The 15,630-nt window shown below is 36.5% G+C and overlaps 1 protein-coding gene across 1 annotated transcript in view; it reads left to right on the forward strand.

The window, feature by feature from the left end:
• Window positions 1-15,630, forward strand: part of Alg9 (alpha-1,2-mannosyltransferase Alg9) — a 246,190-nt gene that overhangs the window by 6,599 nt on the left and 223,961 nt on the right. The window contains exon 2 of the mRNA XM_090410879.1: window positions 6,663-6,807. Within this exon, the coding sequence (XP_090267005.1) occupies window positions 6,663-6,807 (145 nt within the window). The remainder of the gene's footprint in view (window positions 1-6,662; window positions 6,808-15,630) is intronic.

Consider the following 15,630-nt stretch of genomic DNA (forward strand, 5'->3'; position numbering starts at 1 on the left):
GGCTGAAGAAGCCTATAGGAGAGGGGATGAAATTGTTTATAGAGAGATAAGAAGTTTACAAGGTTGCACTCACTGGCAAGAAGATCATTGGTTTAAGGAATTGGTTGCTGATGGTCTTGAAGCTTGGAATGATTGTGAAATCTACAAAGTTTCAAATAAGGAAGAATGGAGTTTTCTGACTGTCATCAGAAAAACTATGGATAGGATTTGTGGTCAGTGAGAAAAGGTTTTTTGTTTTTTTATAATTATTTCATACATGAGAGGTTGAACAACATACAGCACATTAGTGCTGTGTGGGGTGCAGGTGAGGATTGAGAAAGAAGAAACCTATTGACATTTTTCTTAAAGAGTTGGAGGTTGTATTTGTTGGGAAACGCCTCATCAGGAAGGTTGTTCCAGAGGACAGAGATAAATGGAATGAATGAGAAAGAGAAGCAAGTTTAATGTATTTGCAATTGTACTGAAAAGGGATTTTGGCAGATGCTGCTCTTGTTTTAACAGGTCCAACAGAAAACAATGGAATGTAATGGCTTTCATTTCCTTGGAGTAGTGACTATAGAAGTGCCTGTAGACGAGACAATGTGACTGAAATAGTGTGGCTTAGATAGAGTGAGTCAGTTAGAGAGAGAATGATCATCTATGAGCCAAATTACCTCTAGACAGGCAATAAGAATTTTTAGTTAGATTTTAGGTATACTGCCTCAAATATGTGAATGAACAGTATTCTAAGGATGGATAATTTGGATTTGTATAGTGTAAGTATTTGGGTTGACAAAAAATAACATTTTGAATGGAAGAGAATACCTAATTTTTTAGAGATAGAAGAAACTGTTGATGTTTACACCAGAAGAGGCTGGAGATAAGTGTCAGTCCAATGACAACCGATCCTCTTTGATGATTTGTATATTACTAAAGGTAAGGAAATATAAGCTGAGGTCCCTTTTGCAGGAGAAAAGGCAAGACTGCACTTTGGTAGCATTGAAGGTGACCAAGTTATCCTTACCTCATCAAAGGTGACCAAGTTATCCTTACCTCATCGAAGGATAGTATAGAGATCAGTGTTTAAGATAGTTGTAGGTGATCTTGGAGTTTTGGATGTCAGAGCACTACATGGTTTGTAAAAAGAGTAGGATGAATGGAGTGTACTATTATCAGCACTGTTGCAGATAGAGTTAGTGGTGATTGAGAGTAGGTTGTTTATGTATAGAAGAATGAAGGTTGGTGATAGATCAGAGCCCTGAGGAACTCTGCATTGGTGGCTGTGAGAGAGAGTGCCATCTGCCATTAAATGTAGTTAATGACCATGTCCAATTACAGAGGGTGGCAAGTAGACCAAAGAAAGGCAGTTTGTTTAGAAGTTAAAAAAAGGCAGAAGTTAGAAGTTCTGGAAATGTCAAATTGGCATCATGTTTCTCTGAACCTTTCTATAGCATGTGTCCACCCATGGATCTAGATCATTCATACTGGTGGTTGCTGATTAACTGATGAGTAGGTAGTGATGAAGTTCACTGTTGATGACTTTCTCCTTTATTTTGGAGAGGATTAAGGTAATGGTAATTGGTTGTTGGATGGTAAACTTTTCTTTTTTTTTTTTTTTTTTTGTATAGGTTGGGTTTTGTATGCTTGCTTCCATGCATTGGGATAAGTGCCAGCTGAATAAAGAAGATTATAGAGATGATAAAGGACAGTTGTTGGGGGTGTATATTAGCAAAAGCATGGGAGAAATACAAAACGTAGGACTCCAGTATTGGGAAAAATCATAACACAGAGAGAGAGCCATTCACCATAGTGCATCATAACACCATTTCTCCTCAACCTCGCATTTGGCTACATTTTGTGGATGACCTTGCAATCCGGTTTCACTCTGAAAAACAGGACTGCTTCAGTTTCTGGATAAAATTAACTCTTTATAAACTCGCATCAAGTACACTATGGAACATGAATCTAACGACATCATAAAGTTATCCGAACAGGCTTCCCTGTTTGGATAACTTTAATACATCTTAACTCTGCTGGTAATATTGAATTTTCTGTTTACAGGAAGCCATCCTTTACATGCAGATATATCCATGCATCTTCACATCATCCTTCACAAAAAATAGGTATTATCAAAAGCCTTAGAGCCTCCATAGCTCAGTCAGTATAGACGAAGCCCTTTGTTTAGAAAAACCTGGGTTCAATTCCTGTGTATGATGTGAGGAACCTTTATCTGGTCTCTTTTGACTAAAGATAAGTTGGCTGGTCTCATACAGAGGTAAAGGGTTTTTTCACCTAGAAACTCGGGTTTTTCATTCCTCATAATAGGCAAACCGGCTCAGTGAACATACACATATTTACAGTCATATAATATATATATATACAAGGTGGTTCAAAATTCCACATACAAATTTCGAGGAGAGGTAGAGAACATCAAAATCAACCATATTCACATAGGAAAGCATGACTGGAAACGCCATCCAAAAGTGATAGGTGGCACAGGTGAGCAATTGGGGCTTCCTCATTCAAGCTTTCGATGTTGTACGAAGAACATGCTTCATTTTACGAACGCTGAGATGGCAGACATGCACCTCATTTACCATATTATGTATCCACTATTGAACTGTTCAGTTACGCCTAATAAAGTTTTTTTACACTGCTTACTGCCCTGTGTTATTTCTGTATCTTTGTGTCCCTGTTAGTACCTTCCGGTGGTGTTTCCGATCATGCTTTCCTATGTGAATATGGTTGATTTTGATGTTCTCTATCTCCCCTCAAAGTTTGTACGTGGAATTTTGAACCACCCTATATATATGTGTGTGTGTGTGTGTAGAAAGTTTTTTACCTTGGATATAATATACGTTAAAGATACCGAGCTATTTTAAACCTGGTTTTAATCCCCTTTCTTGGGAAATGGATTAATACCATGTTTAAAATAGCTTGATATCTTTAACATATATATATATATATATATATATATATACACACACACACACACACACACACATATACTAGGGAGCTCCGCCTGGCACGTATGGCGCCTAACCCCCCCCCGAGTTCCGGGCCAGTAAGCTGGTAAGACAAAAAACGTGACATAAAAACGTTTCAAATTTCAGCCTATCTTTTTTATAAATATATAGAGTAGATATCTAATCCCTCATTAGGAGGAATCCCCTCCCAAAGGGATGGAGGAGAAAGGGGAAAGCCCCATACGAATAAATAAATAAAAACCCTTGTACACCGAGCACACACAATTTGTTCTGAGTCTCTTCTATTAAAATAATTAAAACAAAACTTACTGTGTCAATTAATGGATACAGCAAGACCTTAATACAGAAAATATTTGATAATTATTATCCCTCTTCCAGATTGCAATCTGATGTTAAAAGGATCAGCATACTCTACTTTAAAGGAACATCTGAACAAATAGCCCTTCACAGATGTAATTTGTATACCACTTTCAAACCAGCCCAGAAGTTGTCATCTGTCTTATCACCTATCAAAGATACATTATCACCTCTATCTTTGTCCAGTGTTTATCAAATACCCTATTCTTGTCATCTTTGCTACTTTGGACAGACTTGCTGTTCTGCTATTATTAGACTCAAAGAACATCAAAATTATATAAGATTTTTAGAATCTGAAGGCCTTGCTTCTCATGCCATTGACACTAGACATAGAGTTCATCAAATTCGATCGTCTATTTTTTGGATTGTGTGAAGCTGTACACCGCCATCCTAATCTTAATCATGCAGACGGTATACTTATCTCTAAGTTTTGGGAAGTGATCTGTTAATTGTTTATAATTTTTAATTAATTATACATGTATTCCCACGTCTTCCCTTGTACAGCTGTGACTAAGACACATGATATTATACACATACTGTTTCACTTGTTCTTGAATTTGGAATTTAAATGTTTCTTCTGCCTTCTCCCCGAAAGAAGCTCATGACATATTGAACAAAATATATAAGAGTAATAAATTAATCTTAGTTTTCTCTTACATGTGTGAAGCTGTTATTTAAAAATTATATAATGAAATGAACTGTTCTTGCTAATGTGGGAAGTACATGATGATAGGCCCAGGTGGTTATTCATACCACTGCTTCATGGTATAAACAGCACTAGTAAATAATTAATTTATTGCCCTTTATAGGCATCCTGTAGAAGCTGGATACAAATGAAATTAATTCAGAAAAGTCGGGCTAAATGTGGTTTTTAGCAACAATCTCCCAGATTTTTGGCAAATTAATGCATCCATACTTGTTGAGATTGGGAGAGTTCTTCATGGATGATTCCAATTTTTAAACTAGTCTCTCAGCAATATAAACAACTTCATTGCACTACAGTTATCTTATTGCACTTAGCCCTGTGTGAAGGAATGTCCAGAGCATATACTGCCTGTCCTGACCTGCCACACAAATGATCACAGATGTATTTTTTATGTTCTTAGGCAGATGTTAACAGATTACCAATCTGTCCAAAGTAGGCTAAGTTACAGGCACAAGGAATTTTATACACTCCAGGATGTGCAAGAGAATAAACTTATCCTTAGGGAATGGATGTGTGGTATGAGATTATATTTGTAGAGAACTTTAGCTGGCTTTTCTCAAGTACTTTGAATATAAGGGATGGGAATAGTTTTGCTGTGATCTTGTGGGAGGCATGTGGTATTTTATCTATTTTATAGGTTTAATGCCATTAGATAAAAAATGTTGCAATGATACCTAGCTCAATCAAAAGGACTGTATCATACGAATGTAGATTGTCTTGGCTGTGTGACTAACTGTTTTCAGGAAGGTGTACTGTGTGATTGCTCATGTAAGTTCCTTCCAGTGTGTGTATTTCTTTTTTTTTTTTCTATAATTAAGTTTATTTTTAAATGTTAGTTTGTTTATGTACACTAAAAATATATCTAACGTGTCTGGACCACGATGCTAGATAGCAAATACATCTTATACATAGCACAACCAAAATGTTGGTGTGCAGCTGTGTTGAATATCTGATTTTCTAGAAATTCCATATAGATATTGGTTGTAGTGAGGGGGAACCTGCTGAATTCCAATCTAGTTGTTTGTATATTTTTCCTCTCTGCAGAAAAATAATCTGAATAAATTTTAAATTTGAATAATTCAAAAATATCAGATCAGAAGGGAAATGTGGCTTAATGAGTTCCAGAATCTCCATCAATGGTACATGTGAAATAATATCAGTGCTAACCATGATGTCTGAATCTTTCAGATTAAGATTTGTTGTTAAGGTTTTAAAGTGAATGAAATTTTTGATAAAGGAGAGAAAAGTTGCTCATGGGGTGGTAAAGTGATTTTGTTAGTTGTTGGGCAAGTTTATAGGTGTGGTTGTTCTATGCTCTTCTTGTTGTTGTTTATGAATTTTTTGGGAATATTTGAGAAGGAGTTTTTAGGCAAAATATAGCATTTTTTAAAATAATATATAACTTTTTTCTTTTGAGATTTGGTAGGATCCCAAGCCATAATTTGATATCCAGAAGGAGTCTTAAGAAGATTGTTAATTTTATACTCAGTAATAGGTTTTTGCCTGTCACTGATTAAATCCACTGTTGAGTGCCTCTCCTGGAGTGAATCAAGTCAGGAATGACAAGTTTGATAGTGATCCTTTTGAGTCACTCAGTAAGATTTAGTGATATTGTAGATCACTCAGAGTTTTTGGAGAAGTAACCCCCCCCCACACACACACTCACTTTACCTCAATAAAGGTCAAATCTGGTCACAGAAATGATCCTTCCTATAATGCATAAAATATACATGTCTGAAAAGAAGTGTGCTTTGCATTATGGGATGCTGAGGTAATTGATATAAAGTCAACAGCCACTGTATCTAAGTATCCTAATTGTGAAGATGCTTAACACATAAACTGTGGTTGCTTTTACTTGGATAAAGGATTAAACAAGAATATAATTTCTTGTCAAGTATTATTTACTTCTGTGAAGATGGATTAAAGGTTTAGATTACAAAGCCTAGTTGATTATGTGGCGTAATATATCAATTTTAGCTTCCAAAGTGGACATTTAATGGATTGTCCCCTCCCCCCCCCCCCCCAAAAAAAAATTTCAACAACTTCTCTATCATTACAATCATCTTTTGGAATAGTATTATCTCAAAAATATCGGATATCTTTGGTAAAATGTTTGAGTTCTATTGAGTATGATACAACAATTAATATTGAGGCATACTACATTGCAGTGTTTACATGAATTGATCAGAAATGAACACTATATTTCTAATGAAGATAATCATAATTCTGTGCAACATTCCACACCTTTCAGATGATGCTATTTTCCTTCTGGGATTTTCATCCTGCAAAATATATATATATATATATATATATATATATATATATATATATGACCAGAGAACACAAATAAAAACAATAAACAGTCATAACACAGTGGCATTATGACCTTAGTTGCTTTGGCAAATCCAGTCACTGTTTCAATGGTTACTAAGATCATCCACATACTTGTATATGATATATGTTGTGACAAATGGCTTATCACCAAGGTTTGACATAGAATAATAATTTTAAATGTAATTTCATAATTGCAATTTTTATATAATGTTAATATATTATATACTGTATTCTTTTGTTCTACCAAAAATATGGAAATACTTATTTTGTCCCACATTTATCCCTTACTACATCCATAGCATTGAGAGACCAAGTTTAGTACTTAAGAAGCCTTGGACACCATCTTCATATACAGCTTTCAAGGCACTCCTTTCTGCAAGACTCTGTGCTGCTGTGTGGAGTAATATCTCTGACTGTGATGAGGCTTTCAATTACTGGGAACCGGTAAGTGTTAGGAATATGTCATAAAGTTCCTTTCTCTTTTTCTAAGTTAGTATTTAGAAATATTCTAATTCTGACTGGATGATTAGAATATACATAATCAGAAGAGGTAGCTGTTGCCATTAAGATCTTGAGTAATAAATTATTATTTGTGTTTATACAGTAGATCCTTACATTACAGCTGCTTACCTTATGACACCTTCTCCTGCTTTTATGACTGAAACAAGACATTTGGGATGCATATCGTTCAGTTGAAGTCTTGAAGTAAATAATATTTGACAAATTATGTATTTTTTTCATCCTTTATATAAGGATTAATATATATATAAATATTAAGGTTTATATATTTCCCCACTATTAAGGAAAAAACAAGCAGGATTCCTAAAGAACAGAAGCACATTAGAACACATTCACAGTGTAAGAAGATTATTGGAAGGTTCTAAATACAAGAGTATTCCTCTTATCCTCAATTTCATAGACTTCACAAAGGCATTTGATTCCATTAGTAAACATATTTAGCATTCCTTATCATTATGGATTCCCAACAAAATCATTGAAGCAATTGTAGCACTTTATCAAGATTTTCACACCCGTGTTCTTGTCAATGGGGAATTGACAGAAAAATTTCCTATAACAACAGAGTTCTACAACATTTTCTACAACATTTGAGGATGAATTCGGTGCACTGTTAACAACAAATGATAAACAACTCTGTCTCAGTGACCTCAGCTATGCAGACGATGTAGTATTAATAGATTCATCTTTATCCAAGGCACAACAACACTTTGATAAACTATGCTAAGCTGCCAAAAATATTTGGATTGACAGTTAACTCAAATAAAACTAAAATACTCACAAATATATTACGAGGTTCCATCATCACAGACCACAACCAACCTTTAGAAAAAGTAGAAGATAATAATAATAAATATAATTTAATCCTTTATCCAAGTGTAAGCAAACAAAGTTTGCACCTGAAAATATCTTCAGGACTGAGGTAAGGTGGTACAACGCTTTGGCAACACGCAGCAAAGGTGGACCAAGCTCTCATCACTCCTTGTCTCAGTATCTCCCATAATGCAAAGCACATCTCCTTGCAGATATGTATAATGCTATGCATTAAGGTAAGGGCCACTACCCATACTGGTTTCGACCTTTATCGAGGTCTCATCAGTGGGAGGCAGACCCAAAAGCAGTGATACCAAGGCAGAAACAATAGGAGAGGTCATATTTACCTGTACAAGTTTCCAAAAGGTGTACCACCTTATTATTAAATTACTCTGGATTTAGAGAAAGATGTTGGAAGTTTATTTTGCACTTGGTTAGTCTATAATAAATTTAGTTTAATCCTTTATCCAAGTGTAAGCAAACAAGTTTGCACCTAAAAATATCTTCAGGACTGAGGTAAGGTGGTACAACTCGCAGCAAAGGTGGACCAAAAAAAGTAGAAGACTTCCAATACTTAGGCTCAAATATAAATAATACTGTAAATGACATAAAATAAGAAAATGTAAAGCTCTCAGTCAACACAGGAATCTAAGAAATATATAGAAATCACCCTTCATTACCTTGGAAACAAAAAATTAGGTTTTACAAAGCAATCTCTCAGGTTATCATCTTATATGGTGGAGAAACATGGAACGTTTCCACCCAAAAAGCAATAAAAACCATTAATAGCTTTAATACATCCTGCTTAAGACTGTTACTCAGTTACTCTTGGAAGGATCATATTCATAATTCCACTATTTTAGAAGAGGCAAACCAAAAACCCTTGATTGAAACCCAACACAGATGTCAACTTGATTTGCTTGGACATCAACTGAGACATCCTCCTTTTCTATACTTTGACAATATAGACAAAGACGAAGAGGTAGACCAATTAAACTATTCTGGCAGTATATTAACCACCTTATCAGCACAGATACTCTCTCTCTCCATGAGAAATAACTTAACTGGCTCAAAACAGAGAAGCCTGGAAAGCTACATATAATAATCAACTTTTTCTTATTCCTATTTATTTGGTTCGTTTCCCTACATACAAATTGTAAATAAACCATGATGATGATGATATAAGTTCAATCAAAGTTTGTGCATGAAATATCTTTCTATATAAGATAACTTTCCATAACAAGGCTTTGAAGGTTTTCTATCTTTGGAAAAGCAGCTACAATTCAGATAGAGAATCAGTTTGTTCTAGTAGAAGTCTAAAGCTGTAAATAAATTTCTGAAAAGGAACTATTGGAGAAGAAAAAAAATTGAAGACTTAGGTAAGAATTGGGGGGGGGGGACTGATGATCCAAATTTTGAGTGGAACTCAAAAATCTTAGTCATCAGAAATGCATTCTCGTGGAAAGGCTTAGATGTTGGTTATACATTCTTATTAAATAGCTTAAGGAATTTACAACGTACAATAGAATATTCATTAAAATAAATTTTAACACACTTCCAATATTTCGGCAACGTCACGTTGCCATTATCATAAGAACTTAAAAATAAGATGTGCACACATGCACAACAAACAGTAAATGAGGAACGAAGCAGGAAGCTATTCTTTCTCCTAAAAGTCTTGATGGTGCCCCCTAGCGGACAATGTTGGTATTCTTGACCGATTGGGCTGAAGGTCTTCTGTTGTAGGTTTCCCAAATTTGGGGCAGTCTCATGCAACCAAATTTGTTGAGATTTGGATTGTTTCTTAGGGCTGAGGCTGATTCCATGAATAGCCTTTCGTATTTGAATTTACTGCGGTGTATTATCGTGGCTTTTTTCCACCGTGTTCTACGGCGAGTATCCAGCGTACGGTCTGCAAGACCAGAGTGGCTGTATTGGTGAAACCGGATGTAGTCCTTGTGTTCTGAAATTCTGATATTAGCTGTCCTGCCTGTTTGGCCAAAGTAGGACAGCTTACAGCAGCAAGGGACCTGGTATACACCAGGTAGGTCTGGGGGGGGGGGTCTTTAGTAGAGCGTATAAGGGATGCCAATTTTTTATATGGTCTGTAACAAGAAGTTAAGTCATGTTTTTTTAGGATTTTTGTAATTTTTTACGAGGTGCCGCAGATATAGGGAATGGTGATGGATTTAGAGTAATCCTTGTTGTGAAGGAGGGGGAGGGGGTTGTGGTTTATTGGTTTCAATATTTTTTGGATTTTTTTTTTTTTGTGGGGGGTGTAGCCATTGGCTGAGAAAGTGGTGAAAATGTGGTTTAGTTCTGTGGTTAGGGCATTGTCATTTGAACAGATAAGTTTAGCCCTGCTATGTAGTATCTTAATGATTCCATATTGTTGTGAGGGGGGGGGGGATCGTTGGTGAATGTATCTGCCTATGTGGGTGGGTTTTCTATAAACTGAGAAACCAAGGTTCCATCAGGCTAGCGGGTGACTAGTGTGTCTAAGAAAGGAAGGCAGTTGTTTTTTTCTTCTTCTTCCAGGGTGAACTTGATTCTGGGGTGTTGGTTGTTTAAGTGTGTTAGGAAGGAGAGGAGTGCATCGGAACCATATGGCCAAATAGCAAACACATAGCAAAGCCATATGGTTGGTTTTTGTGGGACAGAGTTTATGGCTTTCTCTTCAAAAGTCTCCATATAAAAGTTGGCCGTGGGTGGGGAGAGTGGAGAACCCATGGCTGTCCCCTCTATTTGTTTATACAATTTTCCTTGCCAAACAAAATAGCCTGAGTTCATTGTGAACTGAAATAGGGCTGTGATATCGGGAGAAAATTTAGCTTGGATTAGCTCTAAGGATTCTTAGAGTGGGACATTTGTGAATAAGGAGGAGACATCAAAACTGGCCATTATGTCAGTGTGTTTGAGTGTAAGGTTTTCTATGCTGGCTTTGAAGTGGGCTGAGTTTTTTTTTTGTGTGTTGCCAGTATAGTGTGTGAGGGCTTTGGCCAAATATTTAACTAGTTAATGTGGCAGAATCAATGCCATCCACTATGGGACATAATGGCACATTTTCTTTGTGTATTTTTGGGAGTCCATATATACGGGGGGGGGGGAGGGGGGGGGGGGTTGGAGTTTAACAGTTTTAATTTGTTAGTGACTTCTACAGGCCAAGAAATGACCTTCTTAAGGAGCCTGTGGAGTTTTCTAATTTGTGAGTTGGTAGGATTGTACTCGATAAAGAGGTAAGTAGCCCAATCTAACAATAGAGCATTCAACTTACCTACTTACCTGTGTAATCCTTTTGGTTAAGCAATACTGTGGCGTTCCCTTATCCACTTTGGTGATTATTATTTCCTTGTTTTTCTTTAATTCTTGCAGACCCCCGTATATGTGGACTCTCAAAAATACACAAAGAAAATGTGCCATTACATCCCATACTGGATGGCATTGATTCCCCCACATATAAACTAGCTAAACATTTGGTGAAATGTATAGGTGAAACTGGACTACATCTGGTTTCACCAATACAGCCACTCTGGTCTTGCAGACCATGCTCTGGATACCCGCCATACAATCCAGTGGAAAAAAGCCACGATAATACACCACAGTAAATTCAAATACGAAAGGCTATTCATGGAATCAGCCTCAGCCCTAAGAAACAATCCAAATCTCAACAAATTTGGTTGCATGAGACTGCTCCAAAATTTGGGAAACCTGCATCAGAAGACCTTCAGCCCAATCGGCCAAGAATACCGACATTACCCGCTAGGAAACATCATCAGGACTTTTAGGAGAAAGAATAGCTTCCTGCTTCATTCCTCATTTACTGTTTATTGTGCTTGCGTGCACATGCCTTATTTTTAAGTTCCTGTGATAATGGCAACGTGACGTTGCCGAAATATTGGAAGTGTATTAAAATTTATTTTAATGTATATTCTATTGTAATTTCCTTAAGCTATTTAGTCGGAAATGCATAATCGTGCTATAGGGGAATTTATTATTATTAATTATACTGTTACACATAAAGCCATCAAATCATGCTTTAAATGTGACAGCAAGAATTATCTTTGATTGACAGCACAGATTTGCTAAAGGAAGGCCATATTTTTGTAATATACTCACTTATTACAAGAGCAGCATTAGATGTGGGAGATGGATACACAGTAGTAGATTTAGACTTTGTAACAGATGTTGTGACCTTACAAGATGACTTGAATAGACTCAGAGAATGGGCAAGAGAGTGGGGATGTCTGCTCAGTGTTGTGAAATGTTAGGTATTAAAATTTGGAAAACAAAGATAGGATGTAGAATTTACCCTTAGTGAGGATACATTGTTGGAGGTGGAGGAAATAAGAGATCTTGAGGGGGGGGTGGATAAGGATTTAAAATTTTGAGGACACATTGCCAAAATTGTGAGCTCAACACAACGAATTCTGGCAGTGATGCAGAGGACACCTACTTGTAGAAGTAAGGAGATTCTGATTCCATTGTAAAAGGTTCTGATTAGGACTACTATGCACAATTTGGTCACCTGGTTTTCAAAAGGATGAAGAGATGTTGGAGAGGTCCAGAGGCAATTGACTAAAATAGTTTCTTATCTCTGGAATATTGAATAGGAAGAAAGGTTGAGATAGTGCAATTTTCACAGTCTAATGGATAGGAGGAAGAGGGATGATATGATAGAGATATACGTTGGTAAGAGGTTGTTATAGGATTAACTTTGAAGAGTTTTTTCATGAAATGGTGGAAGATTGGATGAGAACAATAGGTCATCTTTGAAAGCTGTATAAGAAGGGTGTGAGCAAGGGAACGAGAAACAGGTTTTTTGCATGGAGAGTTGTGAATGATTGGAATGCATTGCCTGAGAACATGTGCTGCAGAGAATTTGAATATGTTTAAGACAGTATGATGAGCTGTGTGTGTGTGTGTGACAAAAGGGACCTCCTAGATCGGTCTTAGGATGATGTTAATAATTTCATGACACTAAGTCTGATAGTAAATGAGGTTCAGTTTGTGATCGATCACTCAACAGTGGTTTTCCATAAAGTACCGGGTTATGAAAGCAGGGATCTTCTGTATGTATGTATGTATAATAAAATTCATATTCCTTTCTAATTAAAAAGTTTCACTGTTCAGACATAAGATGGGTTAAATAATGAATTCTTAAATTATTCATTAAAAGTTTGTTTTCAAAGTTTAGGTAACATTCAAATAATAGTTTAAGACAACTGCCATATTTACTCGAATATAATTCACCCTCGCTCATAACTTTCACTCCTGATTTTACTTTACAAAAAAAAGAAATGAAAAAGTTTTGCATATACCTCGCGCGCACACACAAAAAAAGTATAAATGTGTTCACTCGGGGCAATAGTAACTCACTCCCCACGGTAAACAACATGCCCTCGCCAACAGCCACTATGCTGCAGACACAAGAAGTTTTATTGTATCACTGATTAAGGTGCAGAGACATTTGCAGTCTGTGTAATGTAATTCTCAACAAATAGTGTAGGTAGAAACAACTGGGATAAAAACACGGCACTCGAATCACATGTCCCCTCCCACAGAAATTATGCTGTATAGATTCAAGCAAAATCATATGTTGCACTGGCAAACATAGTATCTAACTAAAAACTATTGTCCAATTTTTCAATTACATGAAATAAGTTTGTTTGATTGCATTCGAAATTTTCGATGTCATTAAGACAGATCATAAAGCTACTTCAAATAAAATTCTACTGCAAATCAGCTCAGCACCAGTCATATGCACGTCTTCATAGCTGCTCTATCTCTACTGGCCTACCATTGCTGTCTGTTTCACTCTCTGCTTTCACTTCTCATTAGTCATTCGTTAAGGATTGTTCATTACATATCCCAAGTCATAAATTACTGGAAATTTTTGCTTGAGGTAATAGGAAAGAAGATGACGCTATTTGGGTAGATACCTTTGACGATGCACACTAAGAAACTGCTCTCGAGGCCGGAAGCAGCAATAGCAAATAGGACTCTTTGTAAGTCATACCCATTTTCAGATTTTTCCTGAAAACTTTAGTTTCCGAAAATCCTTGCATATATCTCTCACCACAATTTTTTAGCTTTAATTTTTGGAAAAAAGTGCAAGCTATATTCGAGTAAATACGATGTTTGCTATCATTTTTGTTTGTGGTTAATATTTGCAACTTAGCAACTTTTTCTAAGTTGCTAAGTTGCCAACTTGTTCATTAAGTATCCAATTGAACACCTAAAAAGAGTGTGCACCATGAAAAGGTGAGGATTGGACATTGAGTCTGAAGCCTTTGTCTGTTGGATGTAAAATCAGGCTTATGACAAGGGTATCTATTGCCACTGTTATTCATCATCTGTACAGAGCATATGAAAGACAGGAGATTAAACCTGATATCAAAATCATAATTTTCAAAATAGCAGAGCTGACTGGTTTCTCTAAGGGTGTTTAATCACCCAAGATATCTCACCCAGGTAATTAAATCACTTGTCTAAAAAAGGCATAACTATATTCCTAAGGCTTGCATAGATAAACAGAATTTCCTGTGTGCAGCAATTGACCAAAGCATTTAATGAAGGCTGTTCCCAACCTGTATCTCACCAAACTATGTGTAGGGAATTGCAGAGGATTGATATTGGCAGTCATATGCCTATACAGAAACAACTGATTTCTGCAAAGAACCATGAAGTTTGTCTACAGTAGTTTCAGAAACGCCACATGAACGGACACTGGAAGACTGGAAAAAAATCGTGCTCTGACAAGTCACAGTACACCCTGTTCTGTACCGATGGTAGGTAGAGAGTTTGGCAGGAGTCCTATGAAGCAATGAACCCAGCTTGCCTTGTAAACACAACTCAAGGTTCTGGTGGAGGTGATGTCATGGTGTTGGACATGCTCTGTGAGTACGGAATGGATGATCTTGTGATATTGCTGGAAGGTCGGGTGTTCTCCAAGGAATATCTGAACTTTGTTGCCGATTAAGTCTATCATGCATTGTTGACTTTTTATCCAGCAGGTGTCAGTTCTTTCATGGATGACAATGCTACTATCCATCACGTAAGAATTGTTTGGCAGTGGTTCAGTGAGCATGACATCAATTTCCACTATCTTCCCTTGTTACCACAAAGCCCAGATCTGAACCCCATTGAGAATGCATGGGACATGTTAGAAAAATTGATCTGGGAGCAAAGTCCTCTTCTAGCAAATCTGAACCAGTTAAAGGACTGTGAACACTCGCTACGTTGTAGACTTAGATGCAATCCAACACTTTGTGGAATCTACGTCAAACTACATATGTGCTGTAATTCGGGGTCTGAGATGGTATTAAATAAAAGTTTCTAATTCAACGGCTGGTATGTGTATACTTTTAAATAAATCCACTATGAGTCTTCAAGATTCTTTAACTGTATTATATAACTAATACTATAATACTTTTGATATGAAAATTGGCAATAAAAAGATGATTCTGAAAACAGGCAGGAACATGGAAAACATTAAGTGCATTTTCAATGGGGAACCTATGGAGAAAATATACCATTTCAGCTACTTAAGTACAATTTCATCATCATCATCATCAAATTCCTGCCATGTACCCTCAAGGGGTGTACAGGATATGATAGTACTACATGACAATAATTACATCATTATTAATTTCCTATCTACAATTTTCCTCCAAATCAGTCTGTTACTTGTCAACACTCCAACATTATCAGATCTTATATTTCTATCGTCTAAAGCACTTTGTACCGTATCAATCCACCTATATCTTGGTCTTCCTCTGGATCGTTTTCCTGCCAATCTATCAGAGAACACTTGTTTTGCTAATCTTTCCTCGCCCATTCTGTTTAAGTGACTATACCACCTGAGATTAGCTCTGCTAACGCATTCCTGGATGCTGACAATGTCAAGTTCTTTCCTAATATCCTCGTTTTTAATATGAT

This window comes from Typopeltis vanoorti, chromosome 21, assembly GCF_054136105.1.
Source record: "Typopeltis vanoorti isolate ZY-2024b chromosome 21, IOZ_Tvanoo_1.0, whole genome shotgun sequence".
Lineage (NCBI taxonomy): Eukaryota > Metazoa > Arthropoda > Arachnida > Uropygi > Thelyphonidae > Typopeltis > Typopeltis vanoorti.